Here is a 13830-nt window from a genome sequence, read left to right on the forward strand (position 1 = left end):
CAACTTGAATCAATCATGACAGCCTGGAGAGACTTGGCAAGGCTCCAGGAGGCACTGCAGAGGATCAAGAGTTTTGATTGCCCCGATCCATTATTGAGAGAGGGGAAGGATCGGCAGCGCTAATTGATGCATGAGGCGGACTGGCTAACTGGTTGGTCTGGGTGGGGTGCGTTCAGGGATGCTCAAAAACCAGGGAATAGCCTGGTGAGGGAAAGTCGATAGCTTCAATGGACTTGTAAAGAGGCAACCTAAACTGTGCAGAATTCAGTTGGGTTGTAGTTTGTGATCTGGAGGCAGATGATTCGGAGTACCGAGTAGAGTGGATGTATGAAGTAGAGAGGTCAAACTTCAAATTGGGGTGGGATTCCCCGCATCTTCCGATAGGCAACTACCGACGCATCTCAGATTCGTTTTGCATAATAGATTACTAGCTATAACGCATGTCAACGCATACCCGATGACAATTCAATGCTACATATCATACTTCTGCATATTGGTTGCCGAACGAACCACTTGTACATCATAAATTTGGTGCAGTAGTGCTAAACATACATCCACTATGTCGTCATTCCAACTAATTACGATTTATCTAATCGTGGCATAACTCCGGCTGTAACATTGGCCTTTTTATGAGGTAATCATAAGATTCGTATGTACGAGATACTGGATTTATTTGAAAAGTTATATCTTGAATTGAGTGCTGCCTAATGAACCCGAGACTGTGCATTGTGAACAACGCGACTTTCTACAGGGCACAATATTTAACTAATATTGGGTTTTGTTCTTAGAATTGATTTTGATATGGCAGGATTGGAGCTATGTTCAACCTTTTGACCATTCAAGTCAAGCACTGACGGATGGCTTGGCGATGCTTGTGGGTAGAATAGTGCAGAGACTACTACTCTCTGCCACCTCTGAAGAGCGAGAGCATCTCTCCTCTGTGAAATTTAATTTAATCTGTATAATGCTAGGAACTGGACTTTCGTATGATGCGACTAGTACTGAGGCCCTGGGGCCTCATGCCTGCGGCTGAGTCAGTCCACACCGCTGCTTTGTGCCTTTGTGGCCTGTTTGTCCTTTGATAGTATTTGGTGCTAGACATTGCCCCAAGAGCTTTTGCCCTTCACTCACATCAGTTCATCTCATTTTGGTTCCACTCCCGCTATTAACTAATATTTAAATAATTTCCGAACAGCAATCAAGCCTCGAGGATTAAAAATCCGGATTACTGGTCGGATGGAATCATGATCAATAAATAAAGTAAAATTGACCAAATGAGGACTTCGAGTTCTATTCGATAGAGAGTTTTGCACGTTTATAATAACATATAGAGGGAATACATCGACAACACTCCACCAAGAGAGCTCCAAAGCCATAGAACTTCTGATAAAATCAATATTATTTCTTCATAACCGAGCTCTCATTTGGCGGTGGATTGAGTGTGCTTGGTTGTGTACCGGGTAAGATTGACCCTATTGCACCCGTAACTCATCTTGCAATATGTTTCGCATATCCTCAAGATAAGTTTGAATATTGTCAGGGTCCTCAGATGCCTCATTGAAGCTATAAATTAATCGCAGCTGGTCCCGGAAGGTATAGAAGAAAAACATGCTATAGCCCACAACGACCTCGATGCCGAACTTGAAATCACGGACAACAACACTGCCATCACCAGCACCATATGAGTGCTGTAGATGACGCTCAACACCCCCCAGACTGCTGACCAGAGCATCGCGAGGAACCGGGCCTGCAAGAACTTCTGGGTCCTGCATTTTTTCATACAGGGCCCGAGTTACAGAACCACTCAATTCCACGTTCTCGGGATTCCCGCGGAAGGTCGTTTTATAGGCAATATCAAGCGCTCGAACTGTCTCACTGAAAGTTTCTGGCGAATCAAGGCTGAAGGCACAAGGCGTGTAAAACAAGGCGGCAGCATAGTCGGTTGAGTTGTAAGGTTCGGGTAGAAGATCGCGGAGGCTGTAATTGGTTGCAGTGGCATATTTGGCCTGATCGCCAGCAGGATATGCCTGTTTCACGAGGGTTCGAATAAAGGCTGCATGGACGGCAGCAGTAACACTATACCCATTGTTCTTGCAGGCTATGATAGCTTGCGTGGTGTCCACAGAGAATGCCAGCTCGCGTCTTTGGGTAGGGCCGGGTGCCACCTTACCCACCTCATTCTTAGGCCCAATACCCGGCGTTGTGACGAAAGTATTGATTATTTCCTGTGCCTTGGCCATAATATCTGCCCGAGGCGGCTCGGGGTGACCAAGTAAGGTCTCCAGCAAGTCGGGCAGGGCGAGTCACTTGGTCGCCAAATGTTATTACGCGAGGAGAAGTCAGGACAGTGAGGTAACTATACCACAACATTATCATCCCCACGGCCTCAATGAGTGAATGAGGAGCTCGAATTACGAGCTTAGATGATCGGGGCAGATAGTAGAGAGTTGCCTGGAGAATAGGAGACACATCGCGACTCAACTCTTCAGCATCACTGGCATTGGAAATGATAAATATTCTCTCGAGCCAGCTTTCTAAAGCCAAATCGTCGGGAATCTCATAGACCTTTTTCACACCCTCAACTGTTGCTGCGATCTGCGGTTGCAGATATCTAAGCTGCTTCCAAGCATGTCGCAATGTCTTCTCCTTCTCGGATGGCGAAAGATCGTAGTCAACCTTCAACCGGGAATTGATCGTGTATTGATGACGACCTTCAAAAGGCGAGGCTGTGAGATTTTCTATGGAGATAAAATAACTCTCCATCCCATTTGCTGGGCGATCCCATCGGGATTCGGAGACTTTGACCCAGGGCATGATGATACGGCGAGAAGTAGATGCAGCCTGGATAGGCAGATGAAAGGGATGAACAGGACAACAATTGGCAGGGCATCGCGAATCATCGACGAACTCCAGCAACCACAGTGAATTTTATCGCAACTGATTGTCTCGCTAATACGGGAGGTAGACAACGCTTGCCATGCGATTCAGCGGCAGGAAAGTTCGGTGAATATCTTGTTTCTAAGCCCGGGAGTGGGGACGGCTGCAGGGCGAGATGGTGAGACTCAACGCATCAAAATGACTTCGTTTCGTTGTGGTACTAAAATATAATTCACGGTAGAAACGGACGAAGAACTGGACAAAAAGTTGAGCCTTCATTACTATTCCCGAATGAGGTTTGTCGCCAATCTCCAGCCACAGTTGGCAAATGCGAATGCAGGAGGAGGAGAAGAAGAAGAAGAAGAAGAAGAAGAAGGTGAGGAAGCAGTTCGTTCAAGTTCACGTCTCTCTCGTGTGATCTCGGTGCTGGAAGCAGGCGGCGAGTCCACGATAAATCTCGAGAATCTTTCTCTGAAATCCCATTATTCACTACACAATTGTGCGAAACATGCGATCACCATGAATTCTCTCTCGATGGAACACCTCGCCGCCTCATTCCCGCTTTCAGCTTTCATCCATTCCTTCCCAGGGATCGTTCGAACACGTCTAGGACACGAGTTTGGCACTTTGACCACACTTGGAATGAATGCTTTGCTGTTGCTGGCTAAGCCGTGGGAAATCCCACTGGGAGAAAGTGGAGAGAGACTATTATGCCGTTCACGACCATATTTAATCAAGATACAGTATTCCTACGGTGTTTAATAACTATATGCTAGTGCTATAGCTATTTAGTGTTAAATGAACCATCCATCAATATCACGCTCTAGCCTTAGATGCTCGCGGTATTTACTAGTATACCGTGGTCTTCCTCCCTTGTGGTATGTTTGCTTCTACTAGTAGTAGCATGCTCTTCAAAACCCCTTCCGAGTCTTTTGCAAATATTGATAAACTCCACTTCTAGTTTATATAAAACCAGTCAATGTATTTCTCATAACCCAGCAGAACTTCTGCTAACAAGGGTATCTGACTAAGATATGCACAATCGTATATAATATTGAACACTGAGATCAACGATCCACCCACAGCCCAAGGGCCCTCAAATCACTGCCTCAAATCCACCCCAATACTAGCCAAATAACTACACCTCTCCCTCTGCGCTTGGGGAACACTCTCCATAACTGTCTGATTAGTCCTAATAAAAATCCTCTTATAATTCCCCCCACGTCCCCCACTCGGGACTCCCCTGCGCCCGGTACGTATTCGGATTCAAATCGCGCACAAAACTCGTCCAATAGCCCTGCATAAGCGGCACAATGGGCGCATTGGTCGTATAATACGAATCCGGCGGAACACCACTCACATAATCGGGTCCCCAGATCGCATTTACCTCGACGGTATGTGTTGTTCCTTCACCAATGGACTCGAAGTGCGGGTCTTGTACGGCGAAGTGGTAGTTCCAGCTGGGCACGCCTGCGGCTGCGTAGATGGAACTCATCTCGATGCCGGGGCATATGTAGCGGATTTCTCCGTAGGCGGTGGATGTGGGAGGCCAGTAGGCGGATGAACCGGGGTAGATCTTTGTTTGGTTGGGTGTGAGGTATATACTATTCACCCTGGACATTTGGGCCGCGGATATACTAGGAAATTGGTCCTTGATGAATGTATCCGCCGCGGCGAGGGAAGAAGTACTCTTCGGAACAAAGATGGTTCCTTCGTTCGTGTCGTCGCCGAAAATAACGGGGACTTTGATGAATTTCCCTTTGCGGAAGAGAGTGAGTGTGTGGTCTTGGACTAGGTCGCCGTCTATGGTTGGACTGTAGAGATATAAGGGTTTATTTTTGCCGCCGGGTAGTGGGGTGCCGATGTTTTGATTTTGTAGAGTCGTTATGTCTAGACTGCGGAGGCAGGCGAGGGTGTCGTCTGTGTCGGTACACCCTGTTCGGGTTACTAGGTTGTCGTAGGCGAATTGGCTTTCGGGGACGTTGAGCATTGTTCCGAAACTTTGGGATTCGGCTGCTGCGCCGATGAAGAGGCCTTCGTTTCGACCGCCGTAGGCGGATAGGAGGAGGGTTACGGATGCGCCGCCAGCACTGTCGCCGCCGATGACGATGCGGTTTGGATCTCCTCCGAACTGATTGAGTCAAGTTAGTAAAATGAAGTATGCAAGCGTGGAAGACTGTCAGAAGGCTGTGCTGTCGATCTTACATTGCTGATATACTTCTTCACCCACCGCAGAGCTTTAATCTGATCTTTCAGACCATTGTTGAGACTACCTCCGCTCTCCACTTCATCACCAGCGAGAAAGCCGTAAGGACCCACGCGATAATTGAATGTGACCACAATCATGTTTCGACCGGAGGCTTGAACCAAGCCCGATCCATTATAGTTTGCATTGGAGAGGTCGGCAAATCCTCCACCTTGAATGAAGAAGTATACGGGCAGTTTGTTGGTGTTTGCCCCGATTGACTTTGTGGGCGCATAAACATCTAAAAAGAGACAATCTTCGGATCTCTGCCTTGCAATCGGGGTATTCAGACTGCCTGCGACGGGGATACAGAGGAATCCATGCTGGAAGCAACAACAAGGTCAGCGTGGGTCAGTATAAAGAGTTGTTTGATTCTATAGACTGTGTCGTCAAAACATAGAATAGAACATACGTTGGTTGCGTCCTGAACCCCTTGCTGAGTCGTCGGATCTTCAGGAGCAGCAAAGCGCAAATCCCCAATGGGAGGAGCGGCGAAGCGCATTCCTAGCCACTGGGAAACTCCGTTTGGCAAGGAGCGTCCTCGGTAGCTGGCATAGTCTAGGTTGACGACGGGGGATTGTGCGACAGTCAAAGACAGACAAAAGAAGAGGTAGAAGAGCTCCATGACGAAGTCAATTGCAGTTTTGAGAGATTGAAAACGGCAGCATAGCCAGGTAATAAAGGAAGAACGGAGAGTAGAAGAAAAGCCGGAATCGAAATCACCAGACAGGGCGCGAAGCAGGGTGAGAACGAGAGCCCAGGCCTCGCGGAACAAAGGAGCGACCATCTTGACTGGGCAAGGGCCAACGCCAACACCAATGCCAATACCCAGAGACAAATGAAATTCCCGGATTCTCTCCCCTTGCGTGCAGGGGGAGTGCAGGGGGAATGGCCGGAGGAGGAGAAAACAAGCAAAGAAGCGGGAAGTCAGCTGTAGTCGGTGGTACTAACCACACCACAGCAGTCCACAGCAGCTTCAGCTCGGGCCCACCTTAATTTGTTCCCCGCAAAAAGTTCCGACCCAATCTGCGTTTCTCATTTACGGCAACTTGCATCTTACAACCATGTCGCCCAATCATGGAGATACCGATGAGGGGGAAGAGGACGATTACATGTCCATGGTGATCGAAGAGCCGAAGTTTAAGGAAACCTTTACCCAACGGAAGCGTCGGGAACAACGTGAGGTGAGTAGTAGCTCTTGTCCCCCCTCCCCTCCCCTGGTCGCGCCCGCATGATGATCTCCGCTGACCTCGTCACCTTCACTCAATCTAGGCAGAGGCCCGGGGAAAAGTCCCCTCCAAAGCCGAACGAGCAGCCGAAGAAGCTGCGCGCCGCGAAGAAGCTCTATCAAAAAGCACCTTAGACCCAACGAATAAGGGATTCAAAATGATGGCGAAGCTAGGCTTCAAACCGGGACAATCCCTTGGCAAACGCGACAACAACGAGGCGGCAGGTGACGAGAACAAAGATGACGAGGACAACAAGGACAAGGACAAGCACACCAAGAACTCAGCCACCCGATCCGAGCCCCTGAATCTTATTTTCAAAGAAGACCGCGGCGGAATCGGAATGGATGAGAAAAAGAAGCGCAAAATCCGGGAACAGGCCGAAGAAGCTACGAAAAAAATCAAACGCGATGAAGGCGACTATCGCGATCGGGTCCGGGAGGAGCGAGAATTGAAGCGTACTGAGGCGCAAGTTCGAGCGGCGCAGAAAGTTGCTGAGAGGCTGGATACTGAGGAGGAGAATAACACTGGCACTGGCACTACTGCTGCATCTGCATCTGCATCTGCATCGTCATCGCGGGACTCAGACACACAGACGCAGTCCAAGGCAAACGACCAGGATGGTGGTGTGACTGATAACGACGCTAAAACCAACCCCAACCCCAACGCCGATCACCCGCCAAGTACCGGGCCCAAAATACAAAAACCCAAACACCAACACAAACCAACCGCCCAGATCAACGTCCTATATCGCGGTCTCGTGCGGGAACGAGAGAACCACGAGCGAGACAAACAAGCCCGTCACGCGCTCCACACTTCCCTCCCATCATCATTCTTCCCAAAACAACGGCTTCCCACCTTCTCAGAATCAGAACTAGAGCGAGAGCCAGAAGACGAACAGGCTCTTGGCACACGGCTCGGACTCGATTTCGACCCTTATACCGCCGCAGTTGAGCAGGAGCTTGAAGAGGAAGATCCGGAATTGGAGGCGTTTAATGAACTGCCGGCCTCGGAGAGATTGCATAAGTTAGTGCTGTACCTGCGGGAAACGTATCGGTATTGCTTTTGGTGTAAGTATCGGTATGAGCGGGATGATGAGTTGGAGGGGTGTCCCGGTCTTACGGAGGAGGATCATGATTGAGTTGAGTCTAGTGCATCTAATCTAGTACGCACTGTTTACTCGACGTGATTCTTTGCATATACCGCTGAGGTCAACGTCTCCTCTCATCTTGTCTTATCCCGGCTTAGTTTCTCTCCTACGTATGGAGACATGGAGCTGTCTTTTCGTCATGCACACCTCTCTCGTGCCTATTGTCCCCCAAGCTGACGAGGCATGACGAAGATGTCTATGATGAATAGATAATAACATGACCATGCGCAGAGGAGAGGAGGCCGGGACTGTACGCTTTACGAGTTTTCTTTTATCTTCTACAAACCCTACCACGACGACACAAAATCAAATGATAAACTGAATATACAAGTCTCAAGATATCCATTTGCTTTCCGCAGAGACATAACATAAACTGATTATCAATATGCCCGACTCCCACCTGATCCTCCATGGTTAATCCTAGTATACACAAAACTTGTTCCTTGGTATCATAAAACAGAAAACAAAACAAAACAAAAACAACAACAAAAACAAAAACAAAAGAAATGTAAAACAAAGTCCAGTCCACCACCGCTAGTATACAAACAGACCAATCTCAACACGCCCGAGTCAAATCGGACCTGTCGATAGTCTCATTTCACTCCGCACACAGCGCCAACCACTAACATGTGTAAAACAGAAAGAAAAGCACCTTAAGCTCAGCGGTAAAACATTCCACGGGCAAAGATCATTGCTCAAGCGTCTTCAAAAACCCCCCCTAATCCCCTCCCCTTAATCTTCTGCAACGAGCGGAAACACCCCTCACAAACCCGTAACGAACAAAACACACATCGATGCCGAATCTCCTGATCTTTCTTATGACACGTCATGCATGGAACAGGGCACCACACATTCTGCGCAATCGGCATATTCCGATGTTCCTGGAAACAGGCGTGGTGGACTTTATTCAGTGGTGGGGCGGGGATATCGACAATATCGTGCAAAGTTGGTGGGTGGGCTGGACCTGGACCCGGGCCTGGCGGGGCTGCTTCGTTGCTGGACATTTGCTCTAGGTCTAATGGGGTGCTTGAGCCATCTGGGGTTGGGATGAAGTCTTCCAGTGGTGTTAGGGCGTCGGTTTCTTCGTCTGCGTATGCTGTGTCTGTTGGGGGTGGGGAGAGGGTGACGGGTGGTGGGGTTGGTGGGAGGTTTTGCTGGACTGGTGGTTGGTGGGATTGAGTTGGAGCTGTAGCTGGAGCTGGAGCAGTCGGTTCTGGAGACCCTGTGCTTTGAGGTCCGACTGGGGGTGTTGGTGGGAGTGGTTGCTGTACTTGCTGTACTGGTGCAGGCAGCGGCTTGGACAGCTGGGGCGAGGTAGGTGTGACAGTAGAAGGAGAAGGCTCCGTGTGTCGGAGACCCTGATTGGAAGCCTTGATAGTAGCAGGCGATGCAGCTTCCTGCTCTGGTTGGGGTGAAGTCGGAGCTGGACTAGGAGCAGGAGCAGCTTGGCGCAGACCTAGAGACGGAGTCGGCGGCAACGGCTGTTCTTTATTTGGCGGGGAAGATGAAATGATAGGAGACGACGCCTGTCGAATTCCTTGACCTTGACCCTGAGATGTGGCAGAGGTAGGAGAAGTCTCACTAGGACGACCTTTGGTGCTTCCGACAGCCCGGCGCGGAGGGACTTTGGAAGTGATGCGCGGCCGTGGAGGGAGCTCCTTCTTAGGACCGGAACTACCCTGGGGAGGTGGTGGTAGTTGCTTTGTTGGAGGAGGAGCAGGTGCAGGGAAGCCAGTAGAGGAGGGCACTGGCAGGGGAGGAGCGGGTTTCTCTTCCGGAGTTTGCGCTTCGTTGGACTTTGTTCTGTGGAAAGAAAATTGCGATACTGAGGCGGCAGTCCCGGCTTTCATAGCCGTGAGGGATGGGACGCGCAGACCGCGGGGGCGTTTTTCGGAGTCGAAGATGGCCATTGTGAGCGGCGCAAATAGCCAATTGATCAAGAGAGCGCAGACCGGTGGGTTAAATGAGGTACCTAGATTACCTAGAGTACCCTAGCTGAGGTTATCGCGGGCGCCACTGAGAGATAAGAGGACGATCACGATCGGGGCTTGAAGGATGCGAATAGATTTGTGAGAGGTCAGATGAGATACGAGAAAGAATAGAAAGAATAGAAAGGAGAAAACAGCGAGAAGAAAAAGAGAAAAAACTTGAAATGAGCCCCCTCCTCTTCTCCCTCCGGTGTAATCTTAATTCGGGGGAACGCAGCAAGTTTTCGTTCGCAGTGCCTGAACCAACGAACCCACTCTTCGATCCAAACTTCTTTTAGTCTCATCAGGGACCGACAGCGACCAACAACGACCGAATGCTATCGTACAGTCCGTACTCGTACGTACTTTGTCCCATACCCAATGATGCATTCATGCAAATTAGCCGATCCCAGACATGGAATCTGACATGGAATCTGCCTTCTCATCCGTGGCCGCGATCAGCCATTGCGGCCGGAATGGGCAATTTGATTGATACGATTGTGGTGGGGTCACTCACCACCCACTCTGTGTTAATGGCTCTTCATTTATTTCATCGTGTTTCATATCTTCAAGGCGCAGTGGGGGCGATTGGACCCATCAGAAAATTGGCTTGGGAGGAGCGCTAGTGTAAATAGATCGGTGGATGGGCGTCCTCCCCCTGAAACCATTGGTACATACACTACCAATGGGGGCAACTCGGGACTTCATTCGCTTTAACCTCCCGCATTCCACAGGTGCCCAATGACGACAATCTCATTGGAGATCTGCTTCCTAGCACGGACTTGGCCGAGGATATCATGTCTGATTTCGTCATTTCTCTAAGGTTTACCCTTGAGCTTCTACACAGTACGGAGTACAAGTCCCTGGATTACAGAGAACCTTGAACAATTACACTCTACTCTAGAGTACAGATACTCTACTGATATACACAATGACCTTCATTCAACAACCTATCTATCTTCACTAACAGGCATATACGATCGGCGTTCTCGTGCTGCCTACACATCCCACACCGTTAGTCACACCGGCGCAGATCAGAAGGCAACCGTTCACCCGTGGGACTGTTCTTACCTCGAGATATCGCTCAATCCAAGGCTTGCAAAGCGCCCAGGCGAGCAATCCACCAGTCGCAAAAATAAAAATAAAAACAACCGTTTCGTCTTTTCGTGAATCACGCTCTATAGTACAAGATGGATTCAATAGTTAGTCAACTAGTTCCAGTTCGCTTCAGGTTCGTATTCGTGGTCCATCGCATCGCATCGCATCTCAACATCTGCCGATCCTCCAACAAAACAGCCCGGTGTGACGTACGGAGTACTCCGTTCACTCCAAAAGGCAAATAACGGTATTCGTAGGCAGGACTGCGATGCGATACAATTGGGCTTCGCTTGTCGCGGGTAGATCAATCACTCACGGAAACAAGTAGTAACAACATCATCCTCCTTGGCACCCTTACACGTCGGCAATTCATAGTCGAGGCAGAATTTGCGATTGCAGTCGTTGCAGTTGAGTTGGCGGTATCTGTTGGCGCGCTTGGATAGATCGCGATCGCCGGTCTGGGGAGCTGCTTGTTGCTCGGGCCCGGACTCGGAGCTGTCGCTGTCGGTGAGTGCGTGGTCAAATGCACGATGGTACAGGTTCACCACGCTGTCGAGAGGATCGGAGCCGGATTTCGCGGGGTCGAGGGGGATGATCGTGCTATTGGAGAAACATGTGCATTTGCAGAATGATGTTGGTGCTAGACAAGTAAAGCAAAGTATCATATTAGTACTGTACTGTATTTTTCTGTTCAATACATCGCTGGAGGAAGTTCCTCAAGAGGTAGGGTCGCGAGTCGTGAGTCTCCGCGCCGCGGTTCCCCATCCATGCCTCGGACTTACTGGATGCTGCTGTTAAAGATGTGAAGGAGAGAAGCGCAAGAAGCAGAAGCAGCCAGTGCATTCTGCCACTTTGCGCATTCCGTAGGGGCTGCATCGCGGCTGTGGTTTGAGATGACGCCAGCTTTTGATCGGTCTCCGGGCTCCATCCCATTGCGTGGCTATCGCAGCTATCGGCCAACACGTGACTTACTGATGATCGACCAAGTCAGCTCCGCTTCGAAGTATACGGCTCCTCTATTAAAAACATGTCTACATTTAGATTATAGTAATTGACAGCCTGAGTCTATATCAACTTGAATCTTATCATATAACTAGGTATGGTACCATTATATAGATTATGCTCTATGCAATATACAACGCAGCAATCGCTCCGGAAATGCTTTTGCTTTTGCTTTTGCTTTATAAATCACCAACATCAAGACTTGCCCTTCATGCCCTTCTTCCGGTTCTCTCTCTGTCTCTGTTCCTTGGCAGCATCGCGCCGCCTCTTCTTCCAAGCACGATTGTTATCACCACGATTCTCCCAAAACCACTTCGTGAACTCTGTTTCATCCTTAGTGTCCAGCTTCGTGCTTCGGGATTTGGAAACGGGAGTATCGACGGCGGCGTCGTCTTCCATCTCGTCATCTTCCTCATCTTCCCAATTCATGCGCCGATTGATCAGACTTGTGTCGGGGGTCGGAGCTGCGCTTCGCAAACCACGGTCTTGAAGGTCTCGTTTGGTGAATGGCGTGAATGGTGTCTGAGGTTCGGTAGCTTGGGCCTCGTCCTCGGACTCGATATCACCGCCGCCGAAAAAGCTGAAGCCAGCATTCGTGTCCTCGGCGGGCTTATCCTCGGAATCAGTTGGAGCGGCTCGCTTGAAGAGAGCCTCCAGAGGGTGGACTTCAGTAGGTGTAGGATCCTCCACGACACCCTCCTCTTTGCTTGAGGGTTTCGACTTCGACTCCGACTTCGCCGCCGATTTGGGTTCCGAGTCTGAATCGTCTGAGGTGGGTGGCGTGGCCTTGGAGGATTTTGTCTCCTTTGCGGGTTCTTGGTCCTTGGAGGCCTCTACGATGGAATCGTTCGATGAATCATCGGACGAATCATCAGAAGAGTCGTTATCGCTTTCGTCTTCGCCTTCGTCTTCGCCTTCGTCTTCGCCTTCGCTTTCGCTTTCGCTTTCGGAATCAGAGCCCTCATCAGATGAGCCACTGGAAGAAGTCCAATCTTCAGCTTCAATTGGTGCAGGTGAGCTGCTTTCAGGTTTGCTCTTTTTAGACTTCTTAGCCGGTGCTTTCTCCTTAGTTCCAGCAATTTGACCCGGTCGATAATTGTCCTTCCGGCTCTTTTTGCTCGCAGATTCCTTCACATCCCCCGAAGCATCCACCCAGCCCTTCTCTTCATCGAATGATGTCGAAGGCTTGGTCTCTTCTCCAATCGACCGCAAGAAACTCGGCTGCGTATATGTCTTTTCAAACTCATGGACAACGGTTTCCCGCGACGAGGACTTCTTCTTCTTGGCCTTTTTGTCGTCGGTTTCGTTGGCAACTCGGTTTGGCGGAAGGGTTGTTCGAAACAGAAGCTCCGACTTGTCGGTATATTTGGACTTGGGCTGGGGTTTTTCCTTCTTGTCATCCTTGCTTCCCTTCTTGTCGGACGATCTATGTTTTTCCTTTTTAGAAGATTCCGTCCAGCCTCGCTTCACTTTACGGCCTGGGGCCAGTTCATAGCCCTCGATAACGCCATCCTCGGGTTCGGATTTCTTTGATTTTTTCTTCTCCGCAGGTGCGTCGGCTTCGTCCCTGTCCTCGTTTCTTTGTCTTTTGGATGGACGGGCCGTCTCGATTTTGAATTTTTTGCCTTTGAGGATCTTGCCGTTCAGCTTCTTTTGGATCTTTTCGGCTTCCATGGTTGGCAAGGTGATATATCCGTAGTCGTTTTCGGGAATGTGGGAATGTGGTGAAAGGAAATGTCGGTGGCCGAGGGTTGGACTGATGGGGGTAGGACCGAGGGGAGGATTTCGGGATTGAGAGGGGTGATGTGTAGTCTTGTTGTTGGAGTTGGCTCGACCATCGCAGAGAGAATTCAAATCTCCCGGATCTTATGGAAGGGGGAGATCCGACTGTTTGTAGCACATGGTCTATATTGTAGGCATTTTTTTTTTCTTGGGATCTCCGCAGAGGAGAAGTACTGCCACCGCCTGCCTGAATGGACCACCAACGGGAGTCACGGGAGTCACGGGAGGTACGGTCAACTGCAGTTTCCCAACGGAGTTTAGCGGTAGTCAGCATACACTCTACCATACACAGATTAGCGCAGATGTACCCGATACTAAGGAACTGCCCCGGCCCCAGTCATTCATTTCCGTCGTCGGTACGGAGTACATGATACCTTGATTACACGTACTCTCTCCTCCAGGGTGCCACAATAGCTTCTGTCGTTAGATCGACAACAATGCAGGTCACGCATAATTTTACAAACCTAAGTACCTACCTACCTA

At 49.7% G+C, this 13830-nt stretch overlaps 5 protein-coding genes across 5 annotated transcripts; 1 reads left to right on the top strand and 4 right to left on the bottom strand.

The window, feature by feature from the left end:
• Positions 1 to 1472: 1472 nt before the first annotated feature.
• On the bottom strand, positions 1473 to 2814 carry N7481_008933 (uncharacterized protein; the record flags this gene model as incomplete). Its single annotated transcript, XM_057268152.1, has 2 exons — positions 1473 to 2258; positions 2329 to 2814. The coding sequence occupies 2 exons, from the start codon at positions 2812 to 2814 to the stop codon at positions 1473 to 1475; spliced, it is 1272 nt and encodes a 423-aa protein (XP_057118829.1).
• Positions 2815 to 4084: 1270 nt separating this feature from the next.
• On the bottom strand, positions 4085 to 5909 carry N7481_008934 (uncharacterized protein; the record flags this gene model as incomplete). Its single annotated transcript, XM_057268153.1, has 3 exons — positions 4085 to 5008; positions 5083 to 5445; positions 5535 to 5909. 3 exons carry the CDS (start codon positions 5907 to 5909, stop codon positions 4085 to 4087), a joined length of 1662 nt encoding a protein of 553 aa, XP_057118830.1.
• Positions 5910 to 6186: 277 nt separating this feature from the next.
• Positions 6187 to 7489, top strand: N7481_008935 (putative G-patch domain protein; the record flags this gene model as incomplete). The annotated part of the gene is made up of 2 exons (XM_057268154.1): positions 6187 to 6306; positions 6395 to 7489. 2 exons carry the CDS (start codon positions 6187 to 6189, stop codon positions 7487 to 7489), a joined length of 1215 nt encoding a protein of 404 aa, XP_057118831.1.
• A 704-nt stretch (positions 7490 to 8193) lies between these two features.
• On the bottom strand, positions 8194 to 9408 carry N7481_008936 (uncharacterized protein; the record flags this gene model as incomplete). The annotated part of the gene is made up of 1 exon (XM_057268155.1): positions 8194 to 9408. The coding sequence occupies one exon, from the start codon at positions 9406 to 9408 to the stop codon at positions 8194 to 8196; it is 1215 nt and encodes a 404-aa protein (XP_057118832.1).
• A 1007-nt stretch (positions 9409 to 10415) lies between these two features.
• Positions 10416 to 13428, bottom strand: N7481_008937 (uncharacterized protein; the record flags this gene model as incomplete). The annotated part of the gene is made up of 4 exons (XM_057268156.1): positions 10416 to 10463; positions 10537 to 10643; positions 10880 to 11163; positions 11768 to 13428. Coding segments are annotated over 4 exons (2100 nt in total), but the record flags the coding sequence as incomplete, so codon positions are not given.
• Between the last annotated feature and the right edge of the window lie 402 nt (positions 13429 to 13830).

Source organism: Penicillium waksmanii, assembly GCF_028829765.1.
Source record: "Penicillium waksmanii strain IBT 27052 chromosome Unknown utg000008l:1.0-5622682.0:1.0-5626561.0, whole genome shotgun sequence".
In the NCBI taxonomy this organism is placed as follows: domain Eukaryota; kingdom Fungi; phylum Ascomycota; class Eurotiomycetes; order Eurotiales; family Aspergillaceae; genus Penicillium; species Penicillium waksmanii.